Raw genomic sequence first — 22,085 nt, forward strand, 5'->3', positions numbered from 1 at the left:
CGAATTGAGTATGTTAGAAAAAATTGATGCTACGTATCGCCGGTTGGGAAGTTTCTTATCAGCCCAAGTGGTTTTTGACCCCTAGAATGACCTTCTGACCTCCTTACTTATTCGCTTGCACGTTCGATGCCTATTCGTCAATAATCGATAACAAAGTGTGTGCATATTTAATACCTACTCAGAAAGATCAACTGATTTCATTATGCGTTGTTCTATGATGTATATTACATGCACTTGTGCACGTGCTTATTGCCTGTATCGAACTTTCAGAGAGAATACTAGTCTACTAAAGATCTACGTTGTTCTTATGGAGAGTAGAATTTAACTGTTGAATGAATCACCGGTGAATGATTACATCCATTTTAATTACCTACCTTAAATCGCATTGAATTGAGGCTTGCAGAGTTTTCCCGATCAACGTTACTGAACTAGAAACGAGCATGTGTGGCTACACTGCCGTTATGTTACCCAAATGGTTAACGACTTTCGTGAAACATTGTACACGGGACAGATAAAGACAAAAAAAAATTTGAGATCATGCCAAATTGTTCAATCAATCACAATGCATCGTAAGCCTTTTATTTCGCCCCGCCTTATTAATCCACGCGTGCGTTTATATTGATAAAGTTTTACCACGAGTTCGATTATAGTCCACACGCACGCTAACCGTGAATCCGTAACCCTCTCACACTCTTTTTTTATACCAGACTCACTAATTTATTAAAAGTATAAATTAAGTTCATCCCGCATGATCAGAGTTACTGAAATTACGATTGATCACGACATTTCAACCGAGTCATTGACGCTGTGATATCGCTGTTATAATTTAGCAAATTGGCGGATAATTATTGCTATAAAGTTTCCAAAACATAGTGTTAAATATATTCAATAATGGTAAATAAGTTGCGAGTCTGTTGCGTCTCCCTTTTACGGCTGTTTGAATTCACACGCCACTTTGAAACAGAGGAAAGAACAGCTGCGAGGGACGTGGTTAGTGTCACGTGGTTAAGTCACGTGGGTCACGTGGTTCGACGACAGCGCCACTGATTCCGGGACGCCCGCCGGGGAAATTATCGCGCGCGCTTTGACAGGATGGGGTTTTATAAAGACAGACTGTCATCGGATTAGTCTGTTTAAATTAATTAATAAGCTGTTCAATTGCCCGGACAATTTAAAAAATGGCTGACGAGTTTCCGGACCCCGATGAGGAGTTCGATTTGATTCACGAAGATGAGTACGAGATTTTGAGGGAAATCGAAGGTAGTAAACACAACCTCTACGGAGAATAAACATGAGATGTAGTTTACCAGGGAATTTGAACGATTTAAAATAAATATTTACCGTTCACTGGTCTCCTAAAATAGAAGTGAACTTTGTTCTCTATTTTTCTTCTTTATTTTGGGATTATTTGTTGGCAAAGTCGATAAATTGAGGTACCTGACCAAACCTAACCAAACTTTTCACAGCAGTTTACGAAAACGAAATACTAGTAGAGTTTTCGTATTTTCGTTGTGAATTTCTCTATCGGTGGAATAAATCTTTGGATTTCATTTTCACGTTTACAAAGATGTGTATTCTCATTGTTTCTTAAATCGTTTTGCATTAGACAGAGACAAAAATCAGATCGACAGCCGTTTTAAGATGGGAAATTGTAACGATTACTAATATATTATTGAAAACTTATTCTGATAATTTTTTGTATTATTGCAAACTGCTTTTTTCACAGGAAAAAGTTGCAAGAAGCAGTTAAACTTTTCCCAGACCAGTGAAGTCAGCAATGCAAAGCCAACCTCGCAAAGAGTAGAAGCAGCACCGATCCCTACTCATCGGTCACAAAGCGCTAGTTTACCTACGCAAGATGGCCCTGATAAGCCGAGCACTACCAGCAATAAGCGTACGATTGAAGATTTATTTGGAGATCTTAAAGACCTAATTGGAGATGAAGATTTTCAAGATGGTAACGTTTATCCCGATTCATTCATTTTTTGAATTCGACTAAGTTGAAATCTCCAGGATCTAGTTTTCTATTCAATCCTGGCTCAGCCTCAAAAAACCGATAGTCGAATAATTTTTAATTTCACAGCTACATGTTATGAGCCCAAGGTGAAGAAACTTTGTTGGGATCAGGAAGACGAAATCAAAAAACAAATTGTTGCCGGCAGAAAAAGGGAAGCTAATAAATGGAAGCCCATGCACGTAAATTCCGACCTTCCGAGGTAAGTGATGAAGCTTTAGTATATCAATTTCTGAATTCTGTACAATACCGTTACTAATCACTTTTTTAATTACTTACAGAGACAGTAAAAAGGATTCAATTTCCTTGAGAGTTCCACAATGGAATTTTGTCGCCGTTACTCGATGTAGTGATAGTCAACGTCTTTACATAAGGGTGAAGAGTGATAGTAAATGTGCCGTAGTCAAAAGTCGTCCAGCATCTGGTCTTTTGTCCGTTTCATTCAGTAAGCTGAAGGCAGAAGCTGAAGAGATCGTAAGTAGAATTAGCATTGAATACTTGTTTTGGGAATAAAATGCGAGTTCAATGGAGTACTAATTATTCTGTAATGACACACAATATTGACTCAACAGATGGTGAATGCTGCTAAAAAGATGAGTGAGGCAACCGGGAGTTCAGAGTTGATACCAGCTGCGTTTGGTCACGAATTATGGGTCGACAAGTACCGTCCTCACAAATACATGGAACTTCTCTCGGAGGAGAACGTAAATCGAACTTTTCTTCGCTGGTTGAAATTATGGGACAAAATCGTATTTCACCGGGATCCAATCAGACGCAGAGTAATGAAAACGGCGCCAAAGTTTGGAGATAAAAAAAAAAGTAACACAGATGTCGAGGGCTTGGATGAGAAAGGGTTTCCGGTACCTAGAATAGTATTGCTGAGTGGACCCCCTGGATTGGGGAAAACTACTTTGGCACATTTGGCAGCCAAACACGCTGGATACAATGTTATTGATGTAAATGCAAGCTCAGATAGAGGCGCCAAGGAGTTCAAGTATGTTGAAGCGAGCAATTTTTATCCTGTATGTAAAGACAATCGTATAAAAATTCCACAAGTCTTGTAAACTGGCATTATAAATTAACGTTAAATCGTACTTAACTTGGTATTTGTTTATTTCTTTCAAGGACAGCACTCTACTCTGCGACACAAATGAAGGCTGTCATGGGTCAAAACCCTAAACCAAATTGTCTGGTCATGGATGAAGTGGACGGGGCCCCACCAGCGTCGATAGATATTCTTTTAAAATTTATTCATGGCAAGCTTGAGGAGGATACGGATCAACTACCAAAGAGAAAGAAAAAAAAAGAAAACAAAGAACCGGCAGGCTGTCGAAGGCCGATTATATGTATCTGCAATGATGCTTATGCTCCGTCGTTGAGGTAAAATATTATTTTAGAATTTATTTACAATTTTAATCTGATTTGGGATGAAAATTCAGCCAATTACTGAATCGATAGTGAATGTCTTCGTCATCACGCTTACAAAGTTGTAATTTGTTGTTTGAAGGGCGCTGAGGCAAATCGCCCTGGTAATTCCAGTATCCGGTGTCAGTGCTGGACGATTGGCTGGTCGTTTGATGGAAATATTGCACAGGCAGGGACTAAATGCTGATGCTAGTGCCCTTGTCAGCTTAGCAGAGCAGTCGGGGTGCGATGTAAGGGCTTGTCTAGGAGCGTTGCAATACATGGGTGGAATTAAGGCTGGCCAGAAATTATCTATTGCCCCAAAAGATGTGAGACGAGGAATTTTCGATTGTTGGAGAGAGATATTACAGGTGCCCCGAGACAAAATTGGGCCAATGAATGTTAAGGAGAGGATTCAAAGAGTTCTACAAGTGGCATATAGCGGTAAGATTATTATTATTATTGTCGTTTTTTCCAGTTCCAAAAAGTTTAAGAGATTGTTTGAAGCTTGGAAAGCTAAGAATATCATTGAAACTTTCAATATGAACGAGAAATGTAATTTCTTATTAGGGGAGACGGACCTCCTTGTACGAGGTGTGTTTCATAATTATCCTGAGGTACTTTTTCGAGACGAAGGAATGGAGACTGTCGCCACAGCTTTGGACTGGTTCCAGTTGTACGATGTGCTAAACGACACTGTGATGTCTCGGCAGACTTGGAGCCTAATGCCTTATTCAAACTACGCATTTGTTGTTTGGCACTTTGCTTTTGCTGGAATTCAGAATCCAAAGCTCACCTACCCTACTGTTGAAAATGAGGTAAGTAAGATTTAACTTGGACGACATTCTCCTGTTCACTGGTTTATTCAAATTTTGAAGATTCACCAGTACAGTTCAGTAAAACTTTTGACACAGCCGGAATTTTTGAGAAGTTAGTATAAAGACATAAAGTGCATTTCGTACCTTTCCATGATTTTATTTTTGTGCAAACTCGCATTAACTTTCTCGAGATAGCGGAATAAGGTCGCTCATTTTGAAAAATATTTCACATCACACGTGCTTTCATAAGGCACTTGTAAAGTGAAAATTGTTATGGAATTTTTAATATATTACTATTATTCAAAGTTTTTTTTCCTGGAAACTGAACGAATTGGTACACTTTAAAGTTAGGTGACCTTTCGATTTTACGGAACATATTCTCTACGGAAATATTCACCATAACTGCTTGTATTAATAACTTGGTCCTAATGTACATCTGCATGTATAATTTTTATACGGTACTTTCTTAGAAGATATACAATATACAATTATGATAAATTGGATGGCCTTTCACATGGAACCAACAGTATATTATAATACCCCCTTGGAAGCGGTTCACGATGATTGGCGGGACTGTTTTAACAATTAGCGTAAATTATTTTACCCAGTAAAGAACCCGTCTGTTTGAAGTTTAAATTTCTGCATAATTACACCTAAATTTCGTAATCATTATTCCTGCTCTTTCTTGCACCGTGACACACCTTCGATATGAATAAATAAATGCAAGGTAAAAGATTAAATTTACAGTGTAACGTTCATTAGTTAATTGCTGCATCGAGTTTGTCTGGTGACCGGCATCAAAAGACGCCACTTTCCGCAGCGCCGTGCCGTCTTCTTTTCGAAACAAGTAATAATGGATATTCATTCGAAATTGAGATTTAACGCGGTACCACCGAACCGGCTTACTCGATTCCGTCCAATTTGCAATAATTCTGATTATACGGCTGGCGCACGATGGTGCCAGTTGGCAGCTGGCAGCCATCTCGATCCTTCACGGCGATGATGGTGATCGTACGCAACACCTACCTACATTATTACAAAGGTACCTTCGAATTTGACATCAAGGGACGTTGTTTATACGCGGGTAAATCAGCCGGAGTAAATCCGGACTAACCCTTCCAGTCTCGGGGTGTTTTGTATTTGTAAATAATCATAACTCTGAGAGAGAGATGGAGAGTGAGCGAGAGACGAGGGCGGAGAGATAGAGAGACATTTGTAACGTCAGGCACTCCGCGTATTTATCGCTGTTGTTGGACGTTTGTTGCGGCAATAACGGTAATGGCTATTTCCCTCTCCTCACTCACCCCCGCGTCCCTTTCGCCATTCCGCGCGGCCACCCCGTTCGTCTCTTCAACCCCCAGCTCTGTAGTTACCCCTTGCAAGCGATTTATCCTCCCGTAATTAGCGCGCGTAATAATTAATACGGCCGCGCATTGTGCTAATTATCAAGGTAGAACCTTTTAAGAAATGAAAGAACATTCGAAATAAAACAAAGGCGAAGTTGAGTTGAGTTGAGTTGAGTTGAGCTGAGCTGAGTCGTGTTGTGTTTTAGCTTGTAAAGGGAGCTGCTAGGTAGGTAGTGGTGTCAGCTCGGGGTGTGTTTGTACCCCTTGCCTCTGCGCGTTACGTTTATACACGTACTGCAGTGAGTATGCTGCACGACAGTCAGCGAAGCCAAGCAGCTATCCATCAGGGTGCTTTTGTCGCCCTAATGAGAGCTTGAATTATTCAGCTTAGCCCTCCGCCCACCCCCTTCCCTGTGATATACGCCTTTCCTCAAGCCCCTTTCCCCTTCAACCTTCTCAGTACCCACACTGTCCTTATGAGCTTTATGCTTACTCCCACATCCGAGCCTTAGGAGAGATTCACACGCGCTTGCGATTTTCCAGACGCTTGGTAATTAATCCACCAATCATCGGCTGTTTAGAAATACGCGATTTTGGAACTCTTATGTCCAATTAATTTCAAAGAATGCATTTGAAATCCTTACTTGAATCGGTAGATTAATGTTTTGAAAAATTTTGTTTCCCTTATTTACCAACGTTAATAGTTTCAGTTAAGATTCAAGATCCGTTTTATCAGACGTAATATTATTTTCATCGTTTTTAATACTTTGGTATTGGCTATGTGTCAAAACCGATTTCTGCACAAACTATTTATAATAATAATAAATAATCGGCGCTTAATGTGTCACGGATGCGCCGGCAGCAGCATATGTAATACACGAAGGTGAATCACTGCGCGACTCAAATACTTAATTTTGATTCTTAGCATCAATGACGAATGTTACGTCGCTATTTGAAGTCAGTGCTGTATAAGAAAAATGTTCCACATGTGTAGGTTGATAGATGAAAATATCTCTTGCCCCTTGTTAAGATAGAAAAAAAACAGTTTCTATGATCAGACTAAACCACCTAGTTTATGCATATGAGCAATTCAGCAGGTAATTCTTTCTTTCACACTGTAGAGCACTCTAACTCTTATTCTAAATATTCTGCACTTCCGAGTAACTTTTCATGCGTAGGTACAGTAAGCCCGTAAAATTTACGAACTAGCGAAGTGAGGTGTTAGGAATACTGGATAAAGTGAAAAGATGCACTTTTGCGCAACAATTGGCACGACGTCGATTCTATGGATGTAAAGGTCATGCGAAAGCGACGGGTCAACGGCGGTCGTTCGATGCACATTGCACTTCGTGTACGTCAAGGACGATTGAAGTTCACCCACGGTGTCGTGCATGGATTTACTTATAATTTTTCCATTGTCGAACACGTGTGAAACTCCTTTTACTGTATATCTATAACACATGCCTCCTTCAGTCAGTCACTTTCGCGAATATTACGTCCGGCTTCTCCAAGACTAAGCAAAGCTCATTTTCCCCGAGATAATTGCTCTGTGATACGGAGATATTTACATGCCTTTTTTATCTCTCAACGCGGACGAGAGTGCAAGGTAAAAAATTGTCGGCGGATGAAAAAACCTCTCCTTTACATCTGTACGAGGTATTCAGGCTGGAGGTACAAAGGTGGGTAGAGATATACCCGCTTTTCTCTCTTTTTGTCATGCCAACTCGTCGTAGCGATCGCATCAGTTGGGCATAACGTCGAAAGAAATTGCTGCTCGCTCCGCGGATATTGCCGTTTGCATAAATTGATCTTCGTATTCTTTTTAAACGAGACAGTGCGCGAATTTGGTGCGCACGTGTCGACAACATTGTAAATTACATTTATGCGCTTCGACGAAGTTCAATAGAGCGTTTTAAAACGTTCAATTGAAATTCGACGGTTTATACGTAGGTATAATTTAACCGCGACAATCTGCTTGTGACTCAGAATGAGCGTTCAGAAAAATGTCACCGTCTTATCCTACAAGTGAGAAAAAATCCTTGTTTACAGGTGAATCAAAAGTTAGCTCGGACCAACGCCATTTTAAGGGTGACCCGGCAGGTTTCTGGCATTGACAAAATGGCCTTGGTCTTCGATTTGGCCCCGCTCCTCACGGATCTACTCACGCCTCCCTTGAGGTCCGTTTCTTACCACCTATTCTCCCACGTGGAAAAGGCCGACCTTGCCAGACTCGTGAACGTTCTTTTGGACCTGGGGCTTAATCTGGTCCAGGACAAGACCCCGGAGGGTGGTTACGTCTACAATCTTGAACCGTGAGTGTGTTATTGAATTCCGCTTGATCTCCCCTGCATCAAAAGACCGGGATTCTCGATTCGTTGCTCTTTACAGTTGAACCATTTTCAAACAAAGAAACCCCCATTCTCAATTCCAGAGATCTATATAGTAATCGACTCTGGTTTTATACGCGGTAGAAAATTGTAGGTATATAATTGCTTGTTTATTTACTTTCCGTATTTTTCATTTTTCATTTTTCATTTTTCAGGAACTTGGAAGAGGTTGGAACTTTTCCGAATTGTAGAACGCGGCGCAGTCTTACGTATGCCGTAAAACAGATCGTCGTTCGAGAAATCGAGGTGGCGCGTCTCAAGAAGTACGAGGTTGGCGCCACCGCGATATCGGACAGAAATATCAAAGCCGGGGCGTCTATGAAACCACCAGAAATGCCCAAGAATTCGGATACCCCGAGCACACCGACGGTACCAAATCATTTGGTAAGATTGCAGCCGGTCACAGCGCAGATGACGCCGGAACCACAAGTGAGTTTATTCATTCTTATTCATTCCTATTCATTCTTATTCATTCTTATTCTCTACCGTTTACAATTCGTTGCAAATTATTGTCTCTTTGGTGGTTGGCAAATTATTTCACGTAAGATGATTGTTAACATACACATGGAATAGCCGGCGACTGTGTATGCCGTCGCCTGAACTGTCCAATAAGCGGAATGTGTTAGCGCTGAAATTTCGCCGTTCGCAATTTTGGCAAATTAATATCAGCATTAATGAATCTGAGTTATTAGTTACGTCTGACGCACGTGTCTTGTAAATTATGTCGGCGATCGTAAATTCTGTGACGGTTGACGGAGGGTTTTAATCAAAATTAATTATCGCTTTCAATACAATTATTATATTGAGATGAGCTGCAATACTCCTGAAATTGTCTTTGGCCTTGATTAACGGAGGGATTGGGTTGGGTTTCTGGTACGTTACTCCATGTCATTATACTTCGGGAATCCGAGAGCAATTTTCTCTGTGCAAATTTAACCAGAGTGATCGCATGAAGCACCGCCGATGTCTGAACATACATTATATAGGTATAACAACTATTGTATAAACTAATTCGCGATAAGATATATTTATATATGTATATACCATATACCATATACATATTAAAATTTCTACGATCCTTCATCAAATATTTTTCGCTCTCTTCTCGGATGAAACAATAGGGAAATTCTAATGAAGAGCTAAATCATTAACCACTGATTCGATTTTCATCAATAATTAAAGTGCATAGGATAAAAACAAGGTTAAATTTTGTAAATAAAATTACTTGTTGGTTGGTAATTTGGTATATACTTAAAGCAATTTACGGTCCAGAGATAAGTTGCTAATTCAGTTATGTTAAGCTTGAGGTCTTAACTATAGGGGCGTCGATTTCTCGATTGAATTTCTATTCTATTTCCAACATTTATACGGGATACAATTTCGAGCACAAACAGTTAGGAATCGTTAGATCTTTATCGCTCATTATAGAAAAAAACATAGCAAAATTTTTTTACACTACACAAGCCGCTCGGAGTCTCTAATTTACTCTAAAATTTGAATAACCATCGATTTAATCCGTAAAATGTGATCCAGAATTGTAATTCATTCTTCATCTTTTTGCCAAAAAAAACCGTGTAACGTTACTGTAATTATGTCCAAATAATTCCGTGACAGTTTCCATCTCATCGCCGTCGTATCTTCCAGAATGTACAAGCGACATTGTACATACATTTAGGTATAACATATCCATGAAAGCGAAACGTGCCGCCGGTCTGCTGAGGCCTCGGGTCAAATACGCGGCCCCAGAAGAAGCGATTCGTCGTACCTAATCGTCGTCGACTAGCAATAACGGCGTGTAATTGCCTGCTATGACAATATAATAGATTAGCTGGTATGAGATCCATATTTAACGTCGATATAGTCTGTTCATAAATTAAATTCATTTATTCTCTACGACGGCTGAATATTTCTCGAAAACTCTTAACGATTCCAGGTTCTCAATTTGGTTATTGGTTAGTAGATTACTAAAAAATTGATGATTATGATTTTCTTATAAAATTTATTTACATAACATTTATCTTCGATTATATTCATTATTTCTAATTTTACATTTTACATTACGTATTTTACGGTTCAAGAATTACTTGTACAAGCTACGTCCTTACCAATTGAAGGTAATTCAACCAGACACCGTCTGAATGCGTCGCCACATAACTATTACACACATAGACACACACGGGCGTAACGCGCATATTACAGAGTCCGCAGCATGAACGGGGGTCGCATGCAGAGCGTGCGTTTATATCATACGTGATACTCCGGTGGCCATAGGAGGCCCCCCTCAGGCGAGGTTGGATCTGCTTGGTGGCCCCCGAGTGCTTCGGGATCCACTATTCATACAAGCGACAATTAGATAGGCATTACTTTGGGATGGCCGAGGGCTGGAGGAGGAGGGGGTGGTGGTCTACACTATGCATGGCACGAGCTGCGGTGGATGCTGCGTGCACCAGCCGCGTCGAGACGAAGGAGGCGAGTGTCAGCGGAGTACGTTGCGGGGGTGAAGCAAGAGGGTTGAGTCAACCCTGAGCCCAGTGTAAACACGTTTTAATAGGGATTCGCTCGAGCGAGCATAATAGCCTCTCGTACCCGCCTATGCCTCTCTATCCGTATCGCCTCCCTGCTTCCTCGCCTCCACCATCCACCATCCACCAGCCACCAGCCACCCTCCCGCTCTTCTTGCAGTTTCAAATCATCCCAGACGGTGCAACATGGCACGCCATCCTTTTTCAAAACTTGTATAATCACTTGGGTGGAACCACGTGTTTTTTCTTTTATTTTTTCAATTTTATAAGACGATACTGTTGTACTTAGAAAATCACTGAGAATTATAGGTAGATTGAATTTGTGTTGAAAATATTGTCAAATTTCACCTGGGAAATATCAGCAGAGAAATGACAAAAAAAAATGTCCATAAAGTTACTATAAATCGCAGAGCTTTTCATGCGCCCGAAAAAGCGCGACTCTTCATTTGTTTAAAAACGAGAATTGCAGTGCCGTGCAGTACTCTTTTCTCGCAAAATTTTCCATACCTCTAGATAGCAAATTTCCTTTACGTATTTGACGTGTAGGTATAAGCCCCGCTGGTCTCTGCTCCGGTATAATTACCCTGTCAAGGGGCATTCAGTATTGAGTACAAACACTCGTATTAATGCAGCGTACATATTGTCCAGATGGCTCTTGAGAAATCGCTAGTACCTACACCCTCGGCGTGCTCTGACCCGAGTTCGCAACCCACGGGTTGTCTATGTATGGATATGGCAAACACGAATGCAGACGAATCGCACGGTTATGCGTCAATTCCCTCTAACATCTCTCTGCATCTTTATCCCTATAGCTAAACGGAAAAGTTCCCTCGTATTAATTTGTCAATCCGGACGTCCGGCCCACCCGATTGCCCATTACCCTGAACGGTGGAATACCATCTTCTCGTTCTATTCACTCTCATTCTCCGCCCATCTTGTTGTCCTGCACGGACACTCCAGGGATCGAGCCTGCAAGCACGAAGATAGAAGAAACGCGGAGGGCATAGTGCTTGCGTCTATACGACGTTACATAGAAACGGTATAATAGCCGGTAGGGTAGGTACATTAGGGACACAGAACAACGGCATCATCGTCCGGCGGATCGCGGAGGTCGGTTGTTCGGATGGCTAAAGACGGATGCTGTGGACGGACGGATGAAATAGACGGTTGAATCGCGTGGGTTGGGCTGGGCTTGCAACCGTAGTCGAGTTTATCTAAAGGGACGTAATCGCGGGGGCGTCGCGAGGGGTTCAAGTGGATGGCGGCGGCACGGTGGTACGTGGAGCGTCGGGACGCCGGACGTCGCAATCTGGCCGTTCCGCCCCTTCCTCGTATTCCGTCGTCCTCTTCCTCTTCCTCTTTTTTTTCTTCCTCTACTTCCTCCTCTTCCTTCTTTACCTCCAGGCGTCGTCCACCATTCCGGTGATAATGCTTCTGGTACACGACCAGGAACGTCGACGACATTTTATTACTACTGGGCTAGTTTTCCGCGCGTTAAAATATGTAATGTATGTAGGTATGTCGTCTTATTTCAACACCCTGGATGGAATAATTTATCCACAAGAAATTTTACGCTGCTTTTGTCAGTTCGAAGAAACAGTTGCGTTATATTCTCACAGCGTTTGTTGCAGCACGCGAAACGAGGAGGAATTATAAGAGTATAGTTTCGTTGGTTAAACTGTTCCCTCGTGAATAACGTAAATACGTATTATAAAGACGAACAACAAAGTACGTGTATGTATAACTAAAATTTTAAGACTAGAAGGGTGGGCGCCGCGACGTCCGGGCGCCCTCTTGTTTCTTCTCCTCGCCCCGGGCATCCCCGCAACTCCCTCGGCAACCCCTCACGTCCGCTGGTCCTCCACTTACCCTTAACGACGTTGCCGGCAAATAAAAGTTGATTTTTTCCATCCCCGCGCTTTCCCTCTTTCCTCTAGCCTCACTCCGTTCTTCTCTCTTCCTCCTCATCCTTCCGGATCCCCACTTAATCTTCTCGTTCCTTCTGGCGTATCTTCCTCAAACCCTCGGGCTGACCACGTATCTACACCTACATGTGGAAATCTTACGTCGATTATATAATACACTGCATTACTCTTGAATGTGTTCGGGGCCTCGAATCTGCCAAGGCGTAAAAAACTCACCCCCACCAAATCCCGGATGAAATAAAGCTTTTACTCTTAACATCGTTGGAAATTACGTTAGTTTTTATACCGTCTGTATGTATACATACATGTATACGCGATCTTTCTTGGCTCGTGCAGCTGCCAGCTCCGATCTGCAGCTCATAAACAACTAACGATAGAATTAGACCAGCATCTATAGAAACTTTCGATGACTATACGCTGCTGCTGCTGCTGCTGCTGCTGCTGCTGCAGTTATGCCGATGTTTGACAGGTTGAGGAAATCAAGTTTAAAATTCACTTTGACAGGGTGTGGACGTCGACAGTGATCGATGGCTCAGGCCGAACCTCGGTGACTCTCTGTCGCCCAAATTAAAACCCGCCAAAAGTTTGCCAACCCAACTGACTACGGACGATATTTTCTGTCCGAAGATTAATTGCATTCAAAACCATTGCATTGATTATTGTTTGGCTTTAGAAATTTGACGTTATAGCATGTACACGGAATTTAGAGTAACGACAGAAAGGAAATGGAAGAAAGGATGACTGTTAATTCTCTCTTCAGCAATATCGCGATTTCTTTGGACGTTTGGTGGCCAAAAAGTCGCCTCAGAATCAGGAATCTACCAGCGGAAAGAACAATAGCGTGTCTCCTGGAACGAGACAGGCTTTATCGCGGAGCGACGTGTGGTTCAAGTATAAGGAGGGTTACAGCAACGCGGTCAGACGGAAGGTCCGAATTCGAGATCTTCAGTAACAGTAAGTAATCGGGTAATCCGAGTTGCAGCAGCCGGAAGAAGTTTCATCGACGGATAAAAAAAAATCTCTTCCGTTTAATTTTAAATATTACAATTATATAGCTCATGCATGAATGCAAGAGTGAGATTTTGTTAAGTCTTGTTGTTTTTATTACTATTATTATACGAGTCCGTAATGATACAAATTTTTATCGCCGTATCTTATCACACCTCGGGATGATTTCAACAATTTCATTGAAAGAAAAATGTATACAGGATTTCGAGGTTTTGTGTTTTATTTTTAATTCGAAGAAGTATTGATTGTAAATATAACAATTCCGTAGTTTCGGAAACGGAAATGTTCTTCTCTTTGTTGAAATTCTTCTGCCATTGCAGATTGATGATCCCTGTTAGAATACCTAATGTTCATTTTCAACTGATTTCATAATGGCTCATCATCACCCCTCAAGATCCATTTCAGCATCAACGTTTTCCCCAGAAGAAGGACTCGTACGTCTTCCTTTCAGAGAGAAAACTATGGAAGATACGTCTAGGTATGTGTAGGTACAGTCGTTCCTTGATCGAGGCCACGTGCATCGCCACAGTCCATAAGTCAAATAAAGGCTGGAACTCAGATAAATGCGCCGCCAGTGACTTGGCAGGACACCATAATCTCCCGAGGATCAAAACCTTGAATCTCTCTCAACATATCCGGTAATCCAAAATTGTCTCGCCCCTTCCTTCCATCCTCTTCTGTATGCGAAAACATGAGTATATAACAAGTATATCGAATTTATTCTTTTGTTTATTTTTTTTCCAATAGAAAACATGAAGTTGAGTGTTCAATTACGGTTTCTCGACCCAACATAAATTATTATCAATTGTTTATATCAACAATACACTGCGCGTCTTTAGTCCTATTTTGGCACGTTTGGATTTATTTAGCCTGTTTCATAAACGAGGTGGAATTAGGGGGGGGGGGGGGGGGTTATAATCCAGGGATCCGAGTGATTCCCTTGAGATCCCGAAGAAGGATATTGGTCCGAAGCGTGCTCGACACGCATCCAGCGAGACGCGCCGTGAACTCCAATTCAGTGTAAGGTGCAGTATCAAGAGCCAAACTTTCTCCCAACTACACACACAGTCCAGTAGGATGTGCGTGTGCAATCCACGTGTGGATCCCGTTCAGTGTATGTATACGCACTTATGTATGTACATACCTATCTATTACATGTATATACCCACGTTAGCGCAAACATGATCGGCGCGAAAGCACCCCCAACGGAATTATAAATTCAATAGCGTTCTGCAGACACACCTGAGTCCGCCTTCGGAGCCCCGTCCCTCGCCTCTTTCCTTCGACCCCTTTTCTCCACTGTTGGCCCCTGGCTCCGCGTACAATCGCCATCATAATAATTGCCGTGGTTTATAGCCGGCCATACGTCGCACACTCGACCCCATATCAGTGATGCTCGGCGTTTTGTAGTGTGCTGCAATCGCATGTGCGATCCCTCGGAGTTAGTCGCGGCCACGCGTGCCAAATGTCACACTCGCGTTATAGCTCAGCCACCTGCATATGCAACTCGCGGAATTGCTAATTTTCACCTTGCGTTGGCGTACGCGCTTTTAGTCGAGGTTGCAATGAGGTTACCCAATACCCGCGCTACCCAGAACCGTGTGATTCCGTTTTGGAACACTCTGAAACAGCTGGGATTCGTACTCGGATTCAATTTCGAAGATTCTTTTACTGATCAGCTCAAAAAGTTTACGGATATTTGTAGGTTTAGGTCGGAATTGTCTCTTCAGTCCGAAGGGTCAGAACTTCTAATCCTTAAATTACCGCTGGGTCTAGTACCAAAGGATTTTTATTTCCAACAGTTTATGGTGTACCTACATCAAACAAATTTCTCGCCATCACTTAGAACCTTTTGGAATTTCATATCTTCGGTAACTCGTACCATTTGAAATTTAGATCTTTCAAATTGGCAAAATTCAACATAACCACACGTATATGAATATGTTATAATTGCCACAGTGAAAATCTTACTACCCTCAAAAAAACTGGGAATGAAAATTTTTTACCGGCACTTACCGCCAAGGACTCGAAGATTATTTTTGACCTCTGGATCGTAGGCTGCAGTGATCCGGCGCGCGAGGATCACGAATTCCATGAGTTACGCCATGTCGTCCAGACGGGAACAACGCGTCTCGTATTATTATCGAGATTGGCGCCCCTCGCTGCCTCTTCCACCCCTCGGCATACCATCCCCGATGTTCCTCTCGCCCCCAATCACACCGTCGGCCGCTAAGTGCGATCCATTACGCGTAATGGAATGCGCCAATTATAACATTTGCTGAATAATTGGCCGCCGCTTGGCGAACCGTCGACGTTCCCGGTTTGGGGTGGTTCGCACTACGTTATGCGCGTTCTATCTGATTCCGCCGTGTCGGTACGCTCGATCCGTCGATCATGTACCCTATACTCTACCTCTGCACACCAATCATGCGCGAAACCATGCTCTAAGGAATCTACCTTCGGTCTTACCCTGCAGCATCCACACAGAAAGCAAAATGTAATGTAGATTTTACATCTGTGGTTATGACTACATAGACAGTAATTTTTTATTGTTGAATCTACATCAATTCTGGTAGATCTACCCAAGCATATTGCAACTCTTACTATTGGTTTTGTAACTCGTATTATCAGATTTGTAAATCTTTTGCTACAATTCCTGTAGATTTAACTCCAAAAAAGTGCTGTTCATATATTCACCATGGGAAATGGAAAATTTCAATATTTTTTTATCAGTGCACGGATACGCATATACAGATAAATTCACACACAAATAGGAGTCTGGGTCTATGCATAATGCAACTTGGTTTACAGAATTAACGTGAATATTGATTAACTCTTTTACAGTTTCTCGCAGACTTTGTTTCCTACGAATAAACGATAACACCGCTTGAATGCTGCAGTGATTCGTGATTCGTGATTTGTTCAATCATCTATTTGAGGTAGTTTACCAGTGATCTTTGCCAATTGGCATAGAATTGTGTTGAATTCAACATTGTAGTCCGGAACTTTGACTTCCATCGCCTTGGCGAAATTTTTCCAGGTTTTCATAGAAACTCGTGAGAGTGTGATCACACTTTTAAGTAACGTTATGGAACTTTTGCACTTGATGACGACGAGTCTGTCGCAGCATCGCGTAGCAGGTACGTGGCATAAATGAAACATGAGGCACCGGCGTTGGGAATTGACTGGTCACATGTGCGAGTAATCAAATTACGGTGTGCATTTTTCCATTGCCGGGCATTGCTGATCAAAGTCGACGGTTTCCCGGATACACACCTATATATAAATATATGTATATGTGTGTATGTAGCTATAATGCGGTATAGGAATGTGGTTAGGTATACGAAATGGGTTTGTGAGTACATACCTGTATGGAGATACGTACATGGACTCATGATGCTCGTCGAAACGATGTTAGCGCGCGTGTTTTCGCGCGATCCAATCCGACGCTAATTAACCAACCGAAGCAAACTTCGTTACCTTCCGGTTCTCCCTAGTCGCTATATGTATACCAATGGCCAGGGTTGTCTTGAGAGATTTTATTTCCGTGCCACGAGCTGTAATAGCGACACGAAGTTCTTGCTTTTCTAATAAATTTGACACGTAAAGATTTCGATTTCTCTTCACATTGTAAATTCCGTGAACGGCTTGTTCATTTTGCAAGCCATTGTATATCTAGCGAAGTTGGAAACTTGTATTATGCAAATGCTTGTATAAGTTTCGAGATTCGAGTGCATGCAAGGGTGGACGTGATCCGCGTTAAGGATACTCAAGTATTTAAAAGCCGATCTGCCACATACATTTGTTATTCAAAAATTCATTCTACGGACGCGAAAGAATAAGAGATAAGCCCGGGTTTCCGGTTTTCAACGGCCCTTGACGAGAAACGACGTGCTCCTATCTCGACGACGCGTGGTATTGGTGCAGATCAGCGGTGCGGACGGGCCCCTCGTTTGGGACCACCTTGATCCGCCCCGGGGAAAAGGAATAGGCATAGAAAAGTGGATTCCAAAATTGAAAATCATTGCGGTTCTTGATCCTCTTACCGTCCCGTGACGAGCTCGATAAATCCTTGTTTGTTTCGAGGGATCCGCCGCGGTTCATTTCCCCCTAGCCGTCTCGATATCGCCACCCCGTTTGTAGAGCTGTTCCAGCCAGTTCAGCGATTGCTTAGCGAATTATAAAATTTCAACGATAAACAACTCGGTCTTGAAGGAACTCGAGATGTCTTTCTCAGAGGAAAATTTTGTTAATTTTTCAAGTCAGTTTTGAAAATTTCAAAGAGTTCGAGGTGGGGGATCGCGAAAGAACAAGTTGGATCATTGCGGTAATATAAAATGATAATTATTTTTCTGCAACTCATCTCCGGTAAGTGGGTACATTTTTCTTAATTCCATCAGCGCGGAACAAGCGCGCGCAGCTTTGACATGCAAATTACCTGACAATGAATTTCGCAAAACCTTTTACCGTGGAACGCGATGTAAGAGGGGGTGGAGGAGGGTGAGCATAGCAGTCGTGGTAGTTGAGGGTGCGGAGGGACCGAGAGACGCGAGATGAAGGATCGGAGGGAAAGACGGAGGGTTGGAGGGACGGGGAGGGAGCGAGTAGAATGGCAGGCGAGTGGACGGGGAGAAGCAAGAAGCAGGGCGACGTCGCGGTATTAATCACTGTCTACCATCGTCTCCTCTCCTCTCTCCTTTCTCCTCTCTTCTCTCTTCTATCTTCCGTCTCCTTTATTTCCTTTTCTGCACTGCTCGTACATCTATCGTCTCTCTTTCCCTCTCTCTCTTTCTCTTAACTTCACTTCCATAAGCCTTGCAAAGATCACAGGGGCGTACCTACCACCTTACTTCCACCCCTCGGTACGCCAACCCGACGTCTTTCCAACCCCAAACAATTTTATCTGTTGTCTGTAAGCCTGTACAGGATGTCACGATTCGTTTCACAAAAGGAACGAAGAGCTGACAAGAACGGGCATTTACCTTTGATTTGATATTTATTCTTTGACGGTCACGTTCGTCTGTTTGTTTAGTCGTTTTTTTCCTGCACTTCCCTTTACATCTTATCTCGCTTTACGAGGCACGACGATCTCATCGTGCGATCCCTCGTTACAGCCACAGAAGCTTTTTCAAATTCAATCAAATCTTTTTCTTTTTTTTTTTTTTTTATATTATTTAACGGAAACAGAATCAAAACAGATGCGTAGTAAAAATCAATCTACACATTATACTCGCTTGATTCTTTCTGATTTAAAAATACAGGTTTACCTCTGCAGGGTTGAAATTTGTACAAACTTAATCAACAATGGAATAGTGATGAACAAGCTTACTAATTGGGGACCGTTCTACATCTATTGAGCTGGTGTAGAAGGATTTGATTGCTACGTTTTGTCGAAGTTAAAAAAAAATAATACTAGAAAAAAACTCGTGACAAAATTTATGCCGCAACTAATCCGAACTTTATCATTTTTCCGGAATGTTAAACCAGCGTCATTTTCAGGTACACGGTTCGTCGGTCTTCCAGAAATGTATGCTTATATCTATACGTGCCTTTGGTACAGTAACTGTGTAGCGAAGCGAAACCCCGGAGACGTCGTTAGAACGCAATCGCCTCCCTCAAAGTGGCTTGGCGCCCGACGTCTCCTCTCATTCCTCCCTTCTCTGTCTCTCTTTCTCTTCTCGTCTCCCTCCCTCCCCTCCGCGAAGCGGGTGGAAGGTAGCTCAGAGCGAGAAAGCAGGCGATGGGGTAAAAGTGAAAGACAGAGAAGACCGCGGGGAGGGATAAACCATGATGTCGTTGATTAATACGGTTTACCAGTAAGTGTAACGGAGTGTGTAGATCGCGTGGACCACCCTCGAGTTTCCCCGCGTCATCCCCCCCTGGGGCATCCTCCACCCCCCCGACTCCACCGAAAGAGGGCCAACCGGAGCCACGTGCCGATCAATGGCGTCTTGTCTCTGGTTGGTGGATCCCGTGCCGTGGACCAACCCCTCGATTCGCCCTCGCTTCAACCCCGTTGAACTCCGGTGGGAGGACGTGCCGCCTAGCCGCATCTCACTTTTGCGAGGAGCATTGATTCCCAACAACCCTCTGCACCCGGAGGACACGGGGGCGCAGACCGGAGGAATTTGATGGTGGAATATCTGGCCACTGATCGTGTCCTCGATGGAACCGAAACATTCTTCGGGGCTCCGGGTGGGTTCATCCCCAGACCGGATTTTTGTGGGATTAAAATTAGGTGGAATCATTTATCCAAATTTACTCCCGACTCCTTGAAGTATTGGATCATTTATCTGGTTTCATCGTAATACAAATCTTCTCGTCGAATTTTGATCAATTTATCTCGTGTCTATGTTTATTGTGGTTTCTTTTAATCGAACTTTTATACGCAACTTGACATGCAAATTCCTTTTTTCAATGCCCTTGACACCGCAGTGTTATTGGAATAACAAGGCGCAGGGCTGTAACGTAATTAGGTCTCGAGGTATTCAAAGCAAAATACTTATAACATGAATTATTTGTAGGCTCATCGTGTAACGAATTTTCGTTTTAAACAAAGTGATTGACGTTTTGGCAAAATCCTTTTTCACATAGGTGTGTACTGTGTATTTTTACAGTGCCAAATTCGATTTAACTAACTATTATAAATATACAGTTTTTACTAAAGCAATATACCGTGAACGGTTTAAAACGTAAAAACAAGCCTGCGGGTCTCGGTACGTAAATTTCGATGTTTATAAGTCGGTAGAGTTTTAACACATGCAAGAGTTGAATTTCTCAAGCATATGATAATGCGAATTGACTTCTTGCATCTTACTTCGAATGCAAAACAAATTCCAACAAGTACAACGTGCCGAAGATTCAATCTGTTAGAAAAAATTCGATCCGATAAGTCTAATCGAAGTATCATATCGCCGAAGGCGTGATTTCCCATTCAGCACTCTCGGGATTAAAATATTTCAGAATAATAACAGATCTACTGTTACAGAAAATTTACACGCGCCTTAGAAATCGAAACTAACATGAGACGATGAGTGATCAAATTTTTGCCGTACGTATAATTTTACGTATATACACCCCATTTACATAACTTACATTTACAATGTGCAAATTTCTGCGACAATGAGGTTAATCCGTTGTAGAGAACAACGATTCAAGAAAATTGGAATATCCAACACCGCAATGCGTGTGTGTGTGTGTGTGTGTGATGAAATATACACACTTCAAAACCTGGCAGTTTGTTTATGCAATACAGATGTATAACGATTCTGGACTCAAGATAAACCTCGCAGCTCTGACTGCAGCGTGAGGCCATAAAATTATTCGATGGAAATCTCGATTCGATTGTTTATTTTTACACGCGATTTACATTCAAAGAGAATACACGCGCGTGCCGAACGTGGGCGCCTAATTTGACAGCGATATTTACGTACGCGTCACGGATGCATACCTATTAACGACGTCCGACCGATCGGAGGGGGTTAATTCTTGTCCGTATAGACAGAATCGAGGACGTGACTCTAACACGCGGTGGTTATATTGCTGAGAATCTCATTAGCACCACTCCAACAGTTAAGGCTGCCAAATTACAATATTATAATTGTTACGAAGACGAACCTGCTCGATCATGCACAGTTATTCATAACATGCGACCAGCATTGAATTTCGATGAGAGAATTAACTTATTTGTACATTGCACTTCTGAATCTGCTTTCCATACGAAAAACGATTCGGACGTGACAATGGACGTTTGGATAATTTTGTACTGATCGAAGATCAACGTACGAAATTTTAGTGAGTCAAATCCAGAAATAAATAGAATCCACTTCGCTTATGTTATAAAATTCATTTTTTTCTTCTCAATTCGGTTCATCGACTGGCGGAAATTGATTATAATTATACAGAAATAAATGGACGATCAAAGTTCAATCGAACTAACCAAATAACAACTGATTTAAACTCTTCAAAGCTGATAATTAATTTCACAATCAGTAAAGTAAATTACAAACAAAAAAAAAAAAAAAAAAATGTAGGGGGATGGACATAAATTGTGACTTGGGTGAATAATAATATAATTAATAAGTAATGAAATTAAAATCGTTTATCACGAGAACAAGTTTATTCAACACAACTACCTTAATAATCAGCTATAATATCACTGCCTATATTCATATATTTTAATATATTTTGTTTTAAATATATATTATTGAGTTATTCTTAACTTTATGCGTTTACGAATACAGTAATACAATATACAGGTTTACACGTGTGTAGATTTCCTACAATCTTTGGCGGCTATGCTATATTGGTTGTTTACGATACGTGCGCCGTGCCTCCGGGCAGTGAAGTATAGAATTATATATATTTAACTTTGATTATATTGAATCTCATTTCGATTAATCTCACTTCGTTCTTGTGGAGAAATTAATATAATTTTGAACGACGACCGACTCCGTTGTCAACATTAATATACTATCATAATCGTTTCTATTTTTTTAATTATTATTATTATTATTATTATTATTGTTATTGTTGTTGTTATCATTATTAATTAATTAATTATTATTATTATAACTATTATATTCATATTTCTTACGTATCTCTACATGTTACTATCACGTTTCTATTCGTTATACGAACCTATGCGAGGTTTCAATCGTA

At 41.7% G+C, this 22,085-nt stretch overlaps 1 protein-coding gene across 1 annotated transcript; it reads left to right on the forward strand.

Annotated features, from left to right (window-relative positions):
* The first annotated feature begins 781 nt into the window (after positions 1-781).
* On the forward strand, positions 782-13,424 carry LOC124416113 (chromosome transmission fidelity protein 18 homolog). Its single transcript, XM_046896997.1, has 11 exons — positions 782-1,260; positions 1,727-1,957; positions 2,084-2,216; positions 2,296-2,488; positions 2,587-3,008; positions 3,140-3,394; positions 3,522-3,862; positions 3,989-4,236; positions 7,632-7,894; positions 8,125-8,398; positions 13,177-13,424. The coding sequence occupies exons 1-11, from the start codon at positions 1,179-1,181 to the stop codon at positions 13,366-13,368; spliced, it is 2,634 nt and encodes an 877-aa protein (XP_046752953.1). The 5' UTR covers positions 782-1,178; the 3' UTR covers positions 13,369-13,424.
* The last annotated feature ends 8,661 nt before the right edge of the window (positions 13,425-22,085 follow it).

The sequence above is a fragment of the Diprion similis genome, chromosome 2, assembly GCF_021155765.1.
Source record: "Diprion similis isolate iyDipSimi1 chromosome 2, iyDipSimi1.1, whole genome shotgun sequence".
Taxonomy (NCBI): Eukaryota; Metazoa; Arthropoda; class Insecta; order Hymenoptera; family Diprionidae; genus Diprion; species Diprion similis.

Bases quoted from the DNA above. Each gene is read 5' to 3' on its own strand.
- LOC124416113 (XM_046896997.1), top strand. From the start codon at position 1,179: ATGGCTGACGAGTTTCCGGACCCCGATGAGGAGTTCGATTTGATTCAC. The intron at 1,958-2,083 runs GTAACGTTTATC...TTAATTTCACAG, and splicing joins AGATGAAGATTTTCAAGATG to CTACATGTTATGAGCCCAAG. The intron at 7,895-8,124 runs GTGAGTGTGTTA...TTCATTTTTCAG, and splicing joins TACGTCTACAATCTTGAACC to GAACTTGGAAGAGGTTGGAA.